The sequence below is a fragment of the Macrobrachium rosenbergii genome, chromosome 25 (genome assembly GCF_040412425.1).
Source record: "Macrobrachium rosenbergii isolate ZJJX-2024 chromosome 25, ASM4041242v1, whole genome shotgun sequence".
Lineage (NCBI taxonomy): Eukaryota > Metazoa > Arthropoda > Malacostraca > Decapoda > Palaemonidae > Macrobrachium > Macrobrachium rosenbergii.
In genome coordinates this window covers 5600876-5617047 of record NC_089765.1, presented here as the reverse complement: position 1 = coordinate 5617047, position 16172 = coordinate 5600876, and the positions used below count along the sequence as shown (strand labels likewise).

General features: G+C 40.4%; 1 protein-coding gene across 1 annotated transcript in view; it reads right to left on the bottom strand.

Moving 5' to 3' along the window:
• Positions 1–1215: 1215 nt before the first annotated feature.
• Positions 1216–16172, bottom strand: part of LOC136852114 (axoneme-associated protein mst101(2)-like) — a 21383-nt gene continuing 6426 nt past the window's right edge. Inside the window, exons 2-8 of the mRNA XM_067126565.1 lie at positions 9626–9690; positions 7659–8467; positions 6657–7408; positions 5850–6497; positions 2332–2470; positions 1739–1763; positions 1216–1565 (exon numbers count right to left, since the gene is read on the bottom strand). Of these exons, the coding sequence (XP_066982666.1) occupies positions 1434–1565; positions 1739–1763; positions 2332–2470; positions 5850–6497; positions 6657–7408; positions 7659–8467; positions 9626–9690 (2570 nt within the window). The 3' untranslated portion in view covers positions 1216–1433. The remainder of the gene's footprint in view (positions 1566–1738; positions 1764–2331; positions 2471–5849; positions 6498–6656; positions 7409–7658; positions 8468–9625; positions 9691–16172) is intronic.

Sequence of the window (16172 nt, the reverse complement as noted above, 5' to 3'; positions counted from 1 at the left end):
TTTCCCTTCCCTCTCCCCTCTTCCCCTCCCCTTCCCTCTCCCTCTCTTACCTCCTCTTCCCCTTCCCCTCCCCTTCCCTCTCCCTTCCCTCTCCTCCTCCACTTCCCCTACCTTACCCCCCATCCTCCGGAGCACACGATCGTGTTAACCAGCTGTCCTCCTCCTCCCTTTCCTCTTCCATCCCCTCCACTTCCCCTCCCTCCCTCCCCTTCCCCATCCCACTTTCCTCCCTGCCACCTTCTCCCTCCCCCTCCTGGCCTTGATATGTAATTTTTGTTTTGGACAGTATTATAGATTTTGAAATACCAGTATCTCGTATAAATATCCAATAACTTGGACCTGTCAGCATGTCTGAAATGCCATGGTTTTTTTTATACGTCTTGTGTGGACTAAGGTGTCGAAAAACTCATCAAATATAAGGTTGTGTCTTCAGGTATGAGATTCTGCTCGGAATATGAAAATAATGTTAGGGCTAAAGGCGATATAAAAAGCTGAATGAAATGCGTAAAGACATTCAGTACATCATTGTACTTGTCTAATGGCTTCTTATGTTCGATCATGAGATACAACTTGACGTATTTTACAAAATTAGAAAGGAGAAAATATTGCTGAAGTTGTTACGATTTAAGTGTCCCCTATTTCACAAACAGGAGATTCGGTACCTAACAAGGGGGAAAAACATTTGTCGAGGTCTTCGTAAGCTTCTTTTAGAGAGTGTGAAAATTAAAAAAAAAAAATAGTCACGATGGCTGCAACCTTTGCTGGAATTCCTAAGGCCAGCAAATTAATTTTCTTTGTGTACCGATGACCTCGACTATCTTTTCTTTTAGTAATTATAAGATATATGCTGGCTTGTATCTATCATCGTTATCCCTCTTTGTGTACTTGTCCTGGCGCAAGGACAACGTCCATTTACGTCGTAGGAGAGATGATGGTTTCCCCCGTTGCGTGCGGGGGTCAGGTTCGAAAGCCGCTGAACGGAGGAGGTTCCCTGTCGTCTGCATTATCAGTCGCATCACATCCGCGAGAATGTTCATCTAAGCTTGTTTTTGTTCCTTAAGTGCAAATCGCGCGTCACATTTCTCTGGCCCCCGCCTGCCCTTTGGAGGAGCCATGGGGCCTGCCCTTTGGCGGAGCCATGTCACCTGTTCGAGCGCAGCCCCCTCCCCTCTTTTCTACCCCCTGCCTACCTTTATTCACTCCTCCTCTCCCCTTCCCACCCCAAATTGTCCCTTCGTTTATGCCACTCTCCCCTCCTCACCCATCCCTAAATATGTCCTCCCTTCCTTTCTCCATACCCACCCCACTTCCAAAGGGCATCTCGCTATCCTCTCCCTCCCTGCCCCCACCCCATTTGCATTGGCTCTGGAGAGTCCCTCCTCGACTCGAGCCACGCCCCCCCCTCCTGCGTGTCTCAGCAGGGGAGCCACCTATCAGATTTTTTGCCGTGTCGCCGTCGATGTCTGATGGTAATAACTTGATGTTCCCTTCACCCTAGTTTGCATATTAATGGTATATTGAAAATCTTCCCTTTTTTTCTCTCTTTCTTTTCTCTTTATCTTCTTCTCGCGTCCCTGACGTCACACCCGAGATGCACAGGCTGTGTCATTACCGAAGCCTCTTCGCAGCAGAAGGAATATTTTGATTTGGAGTTAATATTTTAAGAATTCATACGCAGTGCATTTGTCGTCGTGTTCAGATGTGTCTTATAAAGAGAATGATACATTGGTGATGCAACTCTCTCTCTCTCTCTCTCTCTCTCTCTCTTAAGATTTATTGGGTTCAAGTGAGGTCGCCTTTTGATCTCCTAGTGACGCCACCTCAAACAGCTAACGACCGAAGGTGATTATTGTTATTTATTCACGTTTATTATCATTGTTGCATCCCCCTCTCATAAATTTTAACTGCGCTCTCACGTAGATTTATTGGTAATTTTCGTTTGTGTGCGGTTGTTTATTATTTCCGATAAAATCTGTGCTTCATTATTCTGTTTTGTCTCAAAGTTCGTGTTACCTATAATGGTTGTGGTGGCGGTGGTTGAATTGAATTGAATATAAAATTTAGGCCAAAGGCCAAGCACTTGGGACCTATGAGGCCATTCAGCGCTGAACCGGAAATTGACAGTAAAAGGTTCGAAAGGTGTAACAGGAGGGAAACCTCGCAGTTGCACTATGAATCAACTGTTAGAGAGGGTGGAAAGTAAGATGGAAGAAAGAGAATATGAAACGAACGGAAGGGGTTGCAGCTAGGGGCCGAAAGCACGCTGCAAAAAAACTCAAGTAATGCCTTCAGTGCACCGCATGAGGTGCGCTAACGGCACTACCCTCCTACGGGGATGTGGTGACGGTGATGATGAGTTTGAACATCTTCCTGTTACGACCTGCAGATGAGAAATTGATACCCGTCAGAGAAGGGTCGTGTGAAACAACGAAGGCTTTCTGTGCTGTGGGTACCATGAGGCTGAGAGAAGCTGCCATTGCAAAATATAAAAGTAGGATAGAGAGGAAGACAATTTTGCATCAAGCAACTCCTCATATTTATGTGCTTGTACAATGTTTTTTCTTTACAGCGAGGTTTGGTCAAGTAACACTGACATGTGTTTCAATCTTTCATGCACTATTTGATTTTAAAGTGGACGTAAGGGGCTTAAAATAGGCACAACATATGTGCATGGGCCTGCCTCCTCAAGTATGGACCAAGATTGGAAAGGAAAATGTCATGGAAAAACGGTATTTATGGGAGCTCTCGAATGCTTTCCTTGAAGGTGGTGAACTTGAAAGTGTGGTGGTTCTAGTGATTTTAATCCAAAGGTAGGAGACAAAAGGAAGAGATGGCATGTGAGTAGACATGAAGTTCCTGGTGAAAATGAGAATGAAGTCTGTCAGGTTGAAATGTGTTTGGAAAGGGTCTTGATTACTGGAAATACATGGTTTCCAAAGAAGTGTATATGGAAGTATACTAGGGAAAGAGAAACTGATGGGGAATAGAGATTTAGATTATTCATTAGTACAGAGTAAGCGGTAGAGCAAGTCGATGGATGTAATGACAAGGAGCGGAGTCCCGGAAAGTAGATTAAATCATTATCAGTTTATAGCAAACATTAAGATAGAAATTAGTTCAGATTAGAGAGGAAAGGTTTAAATTATAATAATAAGGGCAATAAAGGCAGCTAAGTTTTAAAATGAAGAAAGAAGGAATTATAAGGAGAAAACCGATGACAAATTGTAAGTGGAGAAGGTAGCAGCTGAAGGGTGTGAGGTTATGGTTTAAGAAGTTGGAGGAGGAAACAAAATCAGGCAATAGTGGGATGAAGAAATGAAAAGTGTACTCGAGGAAGAAGGGAGATTACCTGAGATGCAGTTGCAAGATTGAAGAAATGATATATGTAGGATTACAGGAGTATGGATAAGCTGGTGAAGGTGAAGGTTTGAGAGAAAACAATGACACATGAAAAAAAAAAAAGAATTGAAAATGTGAGCAAGGTCTTCAGGGACAATAAGATGTACTTCTGGGAAGTGAATGCAGAAAGAAACGCTGATGAGCAAAGGTATTTTAGTATAAAAGATGCGAGTGAAAAGATATTGTCCAGAGAGAATGGTGTCCCATATTGATGGAGTAAGTATTTCGAGGATTTGTTGAATGCTGTAAAGGAAGAGGGGCAGGGCGTAATAATACAAGAGCAGAAGGCGTTAGTGCAAGTTTGAGAATACTTATGGAAGTTACTGTTGAAGACAAAAGAAGGGCAATTAAGAGGCTGAGGAATGGAAAGACACCAGGAGTTGATGAGATTCCAAGTGAGGTGCTGGAATACACTCGTGAAAGTTGGACCGCCTGGCTGACCAGGGTGTGCAATGTATGTTTAAATGAGCAAAGGGTCAAAAGGGACTGGGTTGGAGGAATTACTGCTCCTTTGTGTAAGGGTGAAGGTGGTGGTGGCGCATAACCTTTCTTACTATACCAAGCAAGACGGTCAGACAGAAGACAGGCGTGAAAGGAGATCAATATGTGTATAAAAGGTTAAGATTCAACTTGGACTGAATGGGAGCCAAAGCTGAATACTAAGAAGATTCTTGAGCTAACTATCCTCTCTGGAAAAGAGGTATGGATATTGAATGTGAATAAAATAAAAAAAAAAGTAGGTGGAAGATGCAGATGTGAATTGCTTAAACAGTACATGTGGCATAAAAATAATTGAAAGGTTAAGGAAGTGTGAAGTTGAGTAAGTGTGGTAAAAGTGTTACCTCAGGTGAAAGGATGGAGTAGAGTGTTTTAACATGGTTTGGTCATGTGGAAAGACTGAAAGGTGATAGGTTGACAAAAAAAAAGTATACAATTTGAAAGCTTCAGGAGGTAGATGGAGAGGAAGACCGAACAAAATGCTGGGTGGATGATATGAAAGAAGTATTTAAAGAGGGAAGGTTTCAGATACCAGGAAGCCAGAGCGTATGAGATAGAGGTGATTGATACAATATATGTAGGTAGTATGATGACTTCCTAATGAGCCCTCTGTGTATTTGTTTAAAACGGATAATGTGGAAATTTTCTGTGCGGGGCGTTCATCCATGATTCAGCAGTTTTAAGAATGACTGTGGTAGTGTTTGTTCTTTTTTCGTAAATGTTTGAATGCTAAAAAAAGTAAAATGGATACCTGAACTCTTATCAGGAAATGTTTATTTGTGATGAAGAGACAATCTCTCTCTCTCTCTCTCTCTCTCTCTCTCTCTCTGGGCGATGTCCAGTTGAACGCAAATACCAAAGCAGGGAATATACCATCCCGCTATGGATTTTCCCCGAACTCGAGAGTCTTCCTCTGTGTTACCCCTTCCCGCAGTGTTTTTCATTCACATTCCCCTCGGTAACCACTTCTCCCTACCCTCCCCACACCCCCACCCCGCTCCACATTGATCACCTTTAAGCCATGAAGAAGCAACCTTCTTTCTCTCTGTATTAAAGCGATCACGTTAGCGATACTATTTATGCTGGTCGTAAAGTTCACAGTAACAAAAGCGTAATGATACCGCTAGGGCGATAATGTCGATAATTGGGAGGGGTGATTGATAATCGTCTTGCTGTATGAATCAGCTTGTTGCGAGTCTCTCCCGTGATGGATAATCGTTTTTCGTCATGAATAAGATCGCTGTGATTCTCTCTGGTGTTCGAGGTTTTATTAATATGAAGTTTCCTGATAACGTCTTGCGGCCCTTTTGTAGATTCGGGCCTTATCTGGGTCGTCGTCGAATTTGTTTTGTATTTGCTTTATTTATTTTGCGTTTAACTTTTTTTCTTCTTCTTCATCTTGAACCCGTTAATGATAAGAGTGGCTTATATTTTGTTAGAATGTAATTAGATACTCAGATTATACAGGTGCAATCGCCCACAGATTTTGGTTTGCATGTTAGACTTTTATTCTTTGATTTTAACTTCCATTTTCATGGTTGGCATTAGAATATCTGTTTTGTTCAGTGTTATTTATATAACCCAAGAATCACGTTATTGTTTAACATTGTATCACACTAATTTGTAAAGAATAAAGAATTTTTTGGGCGGAAAGTGACCGCATCGAAAACTTTCATTGTTTTACTCGGATGTGATTTAGCAAAAAGATTTTAAGCGGTACTATGATAGATATGCTGTCAGAATCCGTTATTGAATTTGATTTATCTTTAGAAAATATAAAATGAAAAAATAGTGAATTCTCCTTGAATAATCCATTTTAGGTGATTCTAGTAGATCATTTGACCAGTTTTGTTAATTTTCAAACGCAGTAACGAGAGGGTTAGATCCCTTAGTTGCTGAGCCCTTCTTTTCTCATATTCTTGGCAGTGGACTGGCTGAGAGCTTCTTTTTGCCTTCGAATGGCTGGGAGCTTCTTTTTGCCTTCGAATGGCTGAGAGCTTCTTTTTGCCTTCGAGTGGCTGAGAGCTTCTTTTTGCCTTCGAATGGTTGAGAGTTTGCTTTTGCCTTCCAAATAGCTGAGAGGCTCTTTGCCGGAATGGCTGAGAGCTTCTTTTTGCCTTCGAATGGCTGATAGCTTATTTTTGCCTTCGAATGGCTGAGAGCTTCTTTTTGCCTTCGAATGGCTGTTAGCTTCTTTTTGCCTTCGAATGTCTGAGAGGCTCTTTTTGCCTTCGAATGGCTGGTAGCTTCTTTTTGCCTTCGAATGGTTGAGCTTCTTTGTGCCTTCGAATGGCTGAGAGCTTCTTTTTGCCTTCGAGTGACTGAGAGCTTCTTTTTGCCTTTGAATGGCTGAGCTTCTTTTTGCCTTCGAATGGCTGAGAGCTTCATTGTGCCTTCGAATGGCTGAGAGGTTCTTTTTGCGTTTGAGTGGCTGAGAGCTTCTTTTTGCCTTTGAATGGCTGCAAGCTTCTTTTTGCCTTTGAATGGCTGCAAGCTTCTTTTTGCCTTCGAAAGGCTAAGAGCTTCTTTTTGCCTTCGAATGGCTGAGAGCTTCTTTTTTGCCTTCGAATGGCTGAGACCTTTGTTTTGCTTTCCAATGGCTTAGAGCTTCATTTTGCCTTCGAATGGCTGCAAGCTTCTTTTTGCCTTCGAATGGCTGAGAGCTTCTTTTTGCCTTCGAATGGCTGAGAGCTTCTTTTTGCCTTCGAATGGCTAAGAGCTTCTTTTTTGCCTTCGAATGGCTGAGAGCTTCTTTTTACCTTCGAATGGCTGAGAGCTTGTTTTTGCCTTCGAATGGCTGAGCTTCTTTGTGCCTTCGAATGGCTGAGAGCTTCTTTTTGCCTTCGAGTGGCTGAGAGGTTCTTTTTGCCTTCGAGTAGCTGAGAGCTTCTTTTTGCCTTCGGATGGCTGAGAGCTTCTTTTTCCCTTCGAATGGCTGAGAGCTTCATTTTGCCTTCGAATGGCTGAGTGCTTCTTTGTGTCTTCGAATGTCTGAGAGGCTCTTTTTGCATTCGAATGGCTGAGAGCTTCTTTTTGCCTTCGAATGGCTGATAGCTTCTTTTTGCCTTCGAATGGCTGAGAGCTTCTTTGTGCCTTCAAATGTCTGAGAGGCTCTTTTTGCATTCGAATGTCTGAGAGCTTCTTTTTGCCTTCGAATGGCTGATAGCTTCTTTTTGCCTTCGAATGGCCGAGGAGAGATTTTTTGCTTCGAATGGCTGAGAGCTCTTTTTGCCTTCGAATGGCTTCTTTTGCCTTCGAATGGCTGAGACTCTTTGCCTTTCGAATGGCTAAGAGATTCTTTTGCCTTCGAATGGCTGAGAGCTTTTGCCTTCGAATGGCTGAGGCTTCTTTTGCCTTCCAATGGCTGGGAGCTTTGCCTTCGAATGGTTGAGCTCTTTGCCTTCGAGCGGCTGAGAGCTTTTTGCCTTCCGGAATGGCTGAGAGCTTCTTTTTGCCTTTGAATGGCTGAGAGATTCTTTTGGCCTTCGAGTAGCTGAGAGCTTCTTTGTGCCTTCGAATGGCTGCAAGCTTCTTTGTGCCTTCGAATGGCTAAGAGCTTCTTTATGCCTTCGAATGGCTAAGAGCTTCTTTTTGCCTTCGAATGGCTGCGAGCTTCTTTTTGCCTTTGAGCGGCTGAGAGCTTCGTTTTGCCTTCGAATGGGTGAGAGCTTCATTTTGCCTCGAATGGCTGAGAGCTTCTTTGTGCCTTCGAATGGCTGAGAGCTTCATTTTGCCTCGAATGGCTGAGAGCTTCTTTTCACCTTCGAATGGCTGAGAGCTTCTTTTTGCCTTCGAAGGCTGAGAGCTTCTTTTTGCCTTCAAGTAGCTGATTGCTTCGTTTTGCCTTCGAATGGCTGAGAGCTTCTTTTTGCCTCCGAATGGCTGAGAGTTTCTTTGTGCCTTCGAATGGCTGAGAGCTTCTTTTTGTCTTTGAATGTCTGAGAGGCTCTATTTGCCTCCGAATGGCTGAGAGCTTCTCTTTCCCTTCTAATGGCTGAGAGGTTCTTTTTGCCTTCGAGCGGCTGAGAGGTTCCTTTTGCCTTCGAATGGCTGAGATATTCTTCTTGCCTTCGAATGGCAGAGAGCTTCTTTTTTGCCTTCGAGCGGCTGAGAGGTTCTTTTCGCCTTCGAATCGCTGAGAGCTTCTTCTTGCCTTCGAATGGCTGAGAGCTTCTTTTTGCCTTCGAGCGGCTGAGAGCTTCTTTTTGCCTTCGAATGGCCGAGAGCTTCTTCTTGCCTTCGAATGGCTGAGAGCTTCTTCTTGCCTTCGAATGGCTGAGAGCTTCTTCTTGCCTTCGAGCGGCTGAGAGCTTCTTTTTGCCTTCGAATGGCTGAGAACTTCTTTTTGCTTTCGAATGGCTGAGAGGTTCTTTTTGCCTTCGAGTAGCTGAGAGCTTCTTTTTGCCTTCGAATGGCTGAGAGCCTCTTTTTGCCTTCGAATGGCTGAGAGCTTCTTTTTGCCTTCGAATGGCTGAGAGGTTCTTTTTGCCTTCAAGTGGCTGAGAGCTTCTTTCTGCCTCCGAATGGCTGAGGGCTTCTTTTTGCCTTCGAATGGCTGAGAGCTTTTTGCCTTCGAATGAGAAAATATTATCATGTCAAGTAGTCGAAGTAGATGAGGGTTGATAATGCCCAAACACATTCTTTGTATTTGAATATCAAATTTCAGTCCAAGTATACTTCTGTTTTTTTTACTTATCTGATATCGAAGTGCAGTGTCAGTCTGTATATTTGCATTCCCAGTTAGCTTTAATTATGAGTAAACACCAAAAGCTATCTTTTTATGGGTGTGAATGCTAGGTAATGATTGTAATATATGAAAGCAGCAAATTCCTAGAAAGTCAAAATTTGTTATTCTGTGCAAGCTTTAAATTGTGGAATTGTACTTGTCACTGTGAACAAAAGAAAAATCGAAGGCAAGAAAACGAGGATGAAAAAAAGTGCTTGAATTCTTCGGCAGAGAAAATGATCCGATTAAAGATTGAGCGTAAAACAATATTAAAGAGGAGGGGGAGAGATACGACGGGTGATCTTTTAAATGCAGCTGCATAATTTATGGCGGAACCGACAACGCGAGAGTTAAATTTACCAATATTATTATTAGGTCTTAGATAAGAGGAGGGGGAGTTGGGGCGTGGACGATCGCCGATCCGAATTCCCAATAGCGGAGTGCGCCTGCGCCGGCCTGTGTGTTTGTGTAAAGAATGCTTGCACCTGCCGGAGGAGCCACGCCTCCGGTAGGCGTGTCCGCTCTTGCAAGTCTCGAGAAATTTTCTTCTCTTCATTTACGCCGCGTCCGAGCCATTTGATCGATCTCGCTCCTGCCCCCGAGTGAACATCAATAATCGGGGATTCCGTCAGATCTGCTTTCATTTCGACTTTATATCATCGCCCCACCTCCAAGCAGGAGAGAACCTGCCAGCTATCTATGCATGCAGCCAAACAGCTAGCCAGCCAGAGAGCTCGAAGACCTTTAAAAGGCTCGACCAAGGCCCCGCGCAGTCAGCCACCTTGCGTTTCCCCCGGGACCTTTATATTAATCCAATTTGTCCCACGGTAAGATCCCGCGCGCGATATCTTTCGGAGCATCGCAGCTTTTATCTAAAACATGAACGCATATTTTACTGCGAGTGACTGGGCAATAGGGCGTTGCTGCAGTTCGGGACAAAAGAGAGGAAGAAATCTGGAGCAGGTTTTATAGGGTGACATTTCAAATTAGCATGCTTATGACTCTCTCTCTCTCTCTCTCTCTCTCTCTCTCTCTCTCTCTCTCTCTCTCTCTCTCTCTCTCTCTCTCTCTCGTTCAGGATTCAAAAGGATCTAAAAGACAAGGGGGCCAGGCTTTGAACTTATTGGAAAGTTTATCTTGCTCAAAACTGCTGGCGGTTTCTCCTCCTGCCTTTTAGATAAACTGTATATACTGTGTGTATATATATATATATATATATATATATATATATATATATATATATATATATAGTATATATAGTATATATATATATATATATATATATATATATATATATAATATGTATGTATGTATATTTATATATATATGATTCATATCAATTGGTGTGATGTATGCTAATCCATGAAAAATATACGTATGTATGCATATATATATGCATATATATATATATATATATATATATATATATATATATATATATATATATATATATATATATATATATATATATATATATATATATATATATATATATATATATATATATTTCAGTGAGTTTTAATGCTGTTTTAGTTTTGCGTGTCCAAAGAAAAAGGAAATTATGTGCGTGTAAACCATGAACTGGAATGTCTTTAGTGTGTAATTACTAGCATGTTAATGAGCTGCATTCCAGCTTGGTGAGAACACAGTATTTCACGTGCTCTTAGTTCATCTTGACCAAGGTCTTGATAAATATATCGATAATTAGTTTCTGTACCATTATTTTTCATTAATGCTTGAAGAACTTTAATTGTCAAAGAGATATTAGTTAAGCAGTTAATTCATTGACAGTTTATCACGCAGAAGTGTAATTATCTACACATTCTTGCGCGGGAGGGCTTTCACTATCCGGCCATAGTCGATTGTTTTAAAGAATTGTAATATATATTTTTATTGTTTTCAGCGTACAACAAAGAACTTTTACAAGCAGAGATAATTTGGAGAGTGTGAATGTATTTCACCATGGAAAATGTATATGAATTTCACCATGGAGAATGTATATGCATTTCACAATGGAGAATGTATACTTATTTCACCAATTAACCGTTTCTCCTAATATGTCGGTAGGTGTAGTCTGTGACATACTAGTCCTTGAACTGTTGGATTAGTGATGAAACGTTAAGGCAGTAAACTTCCACGGCATGGCCTGATTCATATACCTGTACAGAAGGCATCAGAATTGTGAGGGTACCCTTCCCTACATAGTAAGCCACTCCACCCTCATTCTTCGTGTGTTTAACGGCCGTTTTGTTCCGACACTTACGAAATCAACCCGATACCATCTTATTGGTACGCCCCGCTTCCAATTCGTATCAATATGCCCTTTCACCATCATCATCATCTTTTAAAAATGTATAAACGCTTGAGTGATCTGTACACTTTCTTTATCCTCTTCCCCCATAATTCTCGCCATATCACTAATATTTTCCATCCCTTTTCTACAGAATCACTAATATTTCTCATCCCTCTTCTATAGAATCACTAACATTTCTCACCCCCTCTTCTATAGAATCACTAATATTTCTCATCCCTCTTCTATAGAATCACTAACATTTCTCACCCCCCTCTTCTATAGAATCACTAATATTTCTCACCCGTCTTCTATAGAATCACTAATGTTTCTCAGCCCTCTTCTATAGAATCACTAATATTTCTCACCCGTCTTCTATAGAATCACTAATGTTTCTCAGCCCTCTTCTATAGAATCACTAATATTTCCCAGCCCTCTTCTATAGAATCACTAATATATCTCAGCCCTCTTCTATAGAATCACTAATATTTCTCAGCCCTCTTCTATAGAATCACTAATATTTCTCAGCCCTCTTCCATAGAATCACTAATATTTCTAACCCCTCTTCTATAGAATCACTAATATTTCTCACCCCTCTTCTATAGAATCACTAATATTTCTCGCCCTCTTTTATAGAATCACTAATCTTTCTCATCCCTCTTCTATAGAATCACTAATATTTCTCACCCCTCTTTTATAGAATCACTAATGTTTCTCACCCCTCTTCTATAGAATCACTAACATTTCTCACCCCTCTTCTATAGAATCACTAACATTTCTCACCCATCTTTTATTGAATTACTAATATTTCTCACCCCTCTTCTATAGAATCACTAATATTTCTCACCCCTCTTCTATAGAACACTCTGAGAGGAAGTAAGTATTAACGGCAGTGGTATATTTGATATTATTGAAGGAGCTGGACTCCTTAACAGATTATGATTTATTTTTAATGGCTGTAACAGTTTAGATAAAGTCTTGGGAGCTTTTATCATTTTATTTGTTTTTATATAACATGAATTTTACAGCTTTTATAAAAAAAAAGATTTTACTAACATTTTTCCGTGTCGATGATCTGTAGTTGTGGACATGCAATAATTTTAATATTAGTCAAATAGTCAACTCTCTAATTCTGTTCTGATAAGTTCTTACTGCCTATTACACACACACCTTATATATATATATATATATATATATATATATATATATATATATATATATATATATATATATATATATATAATACATGTCAATAACCCTAATATTTTTAGTATCACACATGTGCTCTTTTAATATGATAGAAATTATTTTTTTAGATATGTAGTGTCACATTTTCACTTATATAACGAGACTCGAATTCTAGAAACTTTTCCATTATTCGATACACGTTAGTTTTTGGAGACCTTCAGTCTGGTCGTCATATGGTCCATCAAGCAGGCTTTGTATTTTTGTTTCTTTTTTTTTTGTTTGTTCCTTGTAGTGTTCTGTAAAAGAAAACTGTTGTGCCGGCTTTGTCTGTCCGTCCGCACTTTATTGTGCCGCACTCTTTTCCGTCCGCACTTTTTCTGTCCGCCCTCAGATCTTAAAAACTACTGAGGCCAGAGGGCTGCAAATTGGTATGTTGATCATCCACCCTCCAACCGTCAAACGTACCAAATTTCAGCCCTCTAGCCTCCTCAGTAGTTTTTATTTTATTTAAGGGTAAAGTTGGCTATGATTGTGCATTTGGCAACGATATAGGACAGGCCACCACCGGGCCGTGGTTAAAGATTCATGGGCCGCAGCTCATACAGCATTTTACCGTGACCACCGAAAGAGAGTATAGACTTTACACAAGGAATACATAAAAAAAAAAAACGCTAAAGCAGAAAAATATCCTTCTAATCTATAACATCTAAGGGAACCAAAATGCATCCAATTTCACATAACAGAAGTTAAGACAAAGTACTATTCTGATGAATTTACAGGAAAGGGTTTTTTTATGGGATGACGCTAACATACACAACAGTAAGCTAAAAATCATCACGACAAAGTGGAAATCAAAATGAAACAATACTTACAAAATTTGTAACATCTGAATATTTCATGTAAATTCCATATTTAAAAAAAATTTAGGTAAACTATGAGGCCCATAAATGCAGCTACAGCATTTGTAAACTCAAATGAGAGAGAGAGAGAGAGAGAGAGAGAGAGAGAGAGAGAGAGAGAGAGAGAGAGAGAATATATGATACACAACGTTTCGTCACTTCGAGTAAATGCGCAATGAAAACTGAACTGACCCACAACATTTTGTGACTGAAACACTGAGCAACAAAAACAGTAAAATTTCATATAGTTCCATTTACGCTGTGGACAGTTTTTACGAGCAAGCACACACTTGCCAGTAAACGAGAATTGCAAGTTACCATTCATAACCAAATGCACCACGCGCGTGCGCATACACAGTTCGTATGTGTGTGTGTATATATATATATATATATATATATATATATATATATATATATATATATATATATATATTATATATTATATAATACATACATACATATATACATATATATATATATATATATATATATATATATATATATATATATATATGAATGTGCGTGTATGTATGTATGTATGTTTGTATGTATCTGCCTGGGCAAGGATACGAACCCATGCCTTCTTAGCTTGATACAGAAAGCACACATTCGAATTCTAGCCGGGGAAGAGGCACTCATACATAAATCCTTTTAGGTGCAAGTTATTTCTCGTGTAAAGTAAAGTCGATATTAAGGGATATTTGTGGCTTAACATTTGAGAGATTAAAAAAAAAAACTCACTTGCGAATGACTGAAAACACTAATTAATATACATATACATGATTCTGGGAAAGTGGGGAACTATTACCGGCTTGTGACTTTGTCAAATCTATTGTGCTTCTGTTGTGTAGCTGATATCTTGCCACCTATTGTGGAAGACTATAATTTTATCCTTGTGAGGGACGGGGGGGTTAGTGCCGTCAGTGCGCCTCACGCGCGGTGCACTGTAGACATTACTTCAGGTTCTTTGCAGCGCCCCCTCGGTCCCCTAGCTACAACCTCTTTCATTCCTTTTACTGTACCTCCATTCATATTCTTTCTTCCATCTGACTTTCCACCCTCTCCTAAAAATAGTTTCGTAGTGCAGCTGCGAGGTTTTCCTCCTGTTACACCTTTTTAACCTTCTGCTCTCAATTTCCGTTTCAGCGCTGAATGACCTCATAGGTCCCGGCGCTTTGCTTTTGGCCTAAATTGTGTATTCTATTCTGACACTTTACAGAAGTGTTAAGGTTTTGTCCTTAAGTTCCCATTGTAGATCTTTCTAGACAGTTAAAAGAGATATCAGCAGAACATGGTACCTCGGTATACTAGCATGCTTAGATATGCATGAAGGGAGATAATCCGCCTGTCTATCCAATGTCCTGTCTTGTTAGCTTGCGCATCATGCTTGCTTCTGCGTGGCAGGTTCTTATGTGTGATTGGAAGGAGTCTACTCAGGTTTTGGGCAAAGGTAAACTATTTTCCTTAAATGTTCACGAAGAGATCTTTCGCCTTTCACGAAGAGATCTTTCACCTGTTTGTCAATGTCTTTGTTACACTTGCATTGTCGTTACTGGTCCTCTTACTGTGTTGAAAGGATTTCAAGATTTGTATTATTCTAATTTTAACATTCTGATGATGAAGATTTAGGCATAGAGTGAAATGCATGGAAGTCAGAGGCTATCCGATTTTACCTGAATTTTCCCTCAAATTTCTCCAGTCCTCTTTGGTCAAACGTGGTGCAAAGGTATCCACCATGTAGGAATATGCATTACGGTAGATCATTTTCCTGTGTCTTTCTCAGTGTGTCTCAATCATTTTGTAATTTCAACTCCTTATATAAAGCCGAATAATGCATGTGTGTGCATATATCACGCACATACGAAGGGAAATTGCATGTCTGTCTGTCTGTCTGTCACACGCGATTGAATGGATTTCGCTCAAACTTGTTAGAAACTCGGACCATCCTACATAAGATGTACAAGTCTGTCATATCTGTTAGTGTCCCTGCCCATTGGTGCATCTGCCTTTCTCAGCTTTTCATTGCAACCCTTCCTACAAGGTTGAAGGGTTTTCAGTCAGGCTTGTTGCAAATGCAAACCACCGTGGACAGAGCGGATAAAGGGAGACCGACTGTCTTCTGTCTGCATTCCTGTCGCCTTACTCTGACCTCTCATCTCTTCCTTCTCAGTTGAAGAGATTTCATTCAAATTTGATTTGAAAGGTAGACAGTTGCGCATAGATGTGCCTCAAGTGGCTTTGTCTCTCTTACCGAATGTTCGCAAACAACTTTAACCTTGCCCATGACATTTGAATGAAAGGAGATTCTGATGTACGTTTGGCATGCATATTGACCTACTAAAACCTTTTCAGATGACACTGAAGATATTGACTTTCACTATAGCCTTCATGCCAAGAGCAGCTACTGACACTCACCATGTCATCATAAGTTCTGCTACGCTGTTAAAAGAACTTGAATCAAACTTGGTACAAAGGTAGACCACCATGTACAGTTGTGTATAAATGAAGAGCGTGCGTATGCCTGTCTCTAAGTGTATCTGTCACACGTTCTTTGTTATCCGAACTTCACTTAAATCACTTAAATTATAGAAAATTTTCAGTCAGATTCGGTTCAATGATTGACCACTATGCATAGCTGTGCGTGAGGATAGAACCCTTGTCTATCTGTCTGTCTGTAATTAGTACGGATATATGTATAGAGAGAGAAAGAAAATGTTTGTTGTACGGGTCTATAACATTTTCTGTGTTCATATGAACCGATATTTTTAATTTTAATCCTTGCCAGTTGATTCTGCTACGTGGTGCTGACAGGAAGCTGGCGTGGTTTTTTACACAGTAAGGAAACTGTGATACGTATTTGTTCACGAGTCTATTAAGTTTCAAACACTTTTAGAATACTTTGGGGTGAAATCTTTGTTATTTATTATCTATTTTTAGTTTTCTGTAAAAGAAAGCTATTGTGCAGGCAGGCTTTGTCTGTCCGGCCGCACTTTTTCTGTCTGCCCTCAGAGCTTAAACTACTGAGGCTAGAGGGCTGCAAATTGGTATGTTGATCATCCACCCTCCAATCATCAAACATACAAAATTTCACCCCTCTAGCCTCTGTAGTTTTTATTTTGATTTAAGGTTAAAGTCAGCCATGATCGTGCCTCTGGCACCGCTATAGATGCCA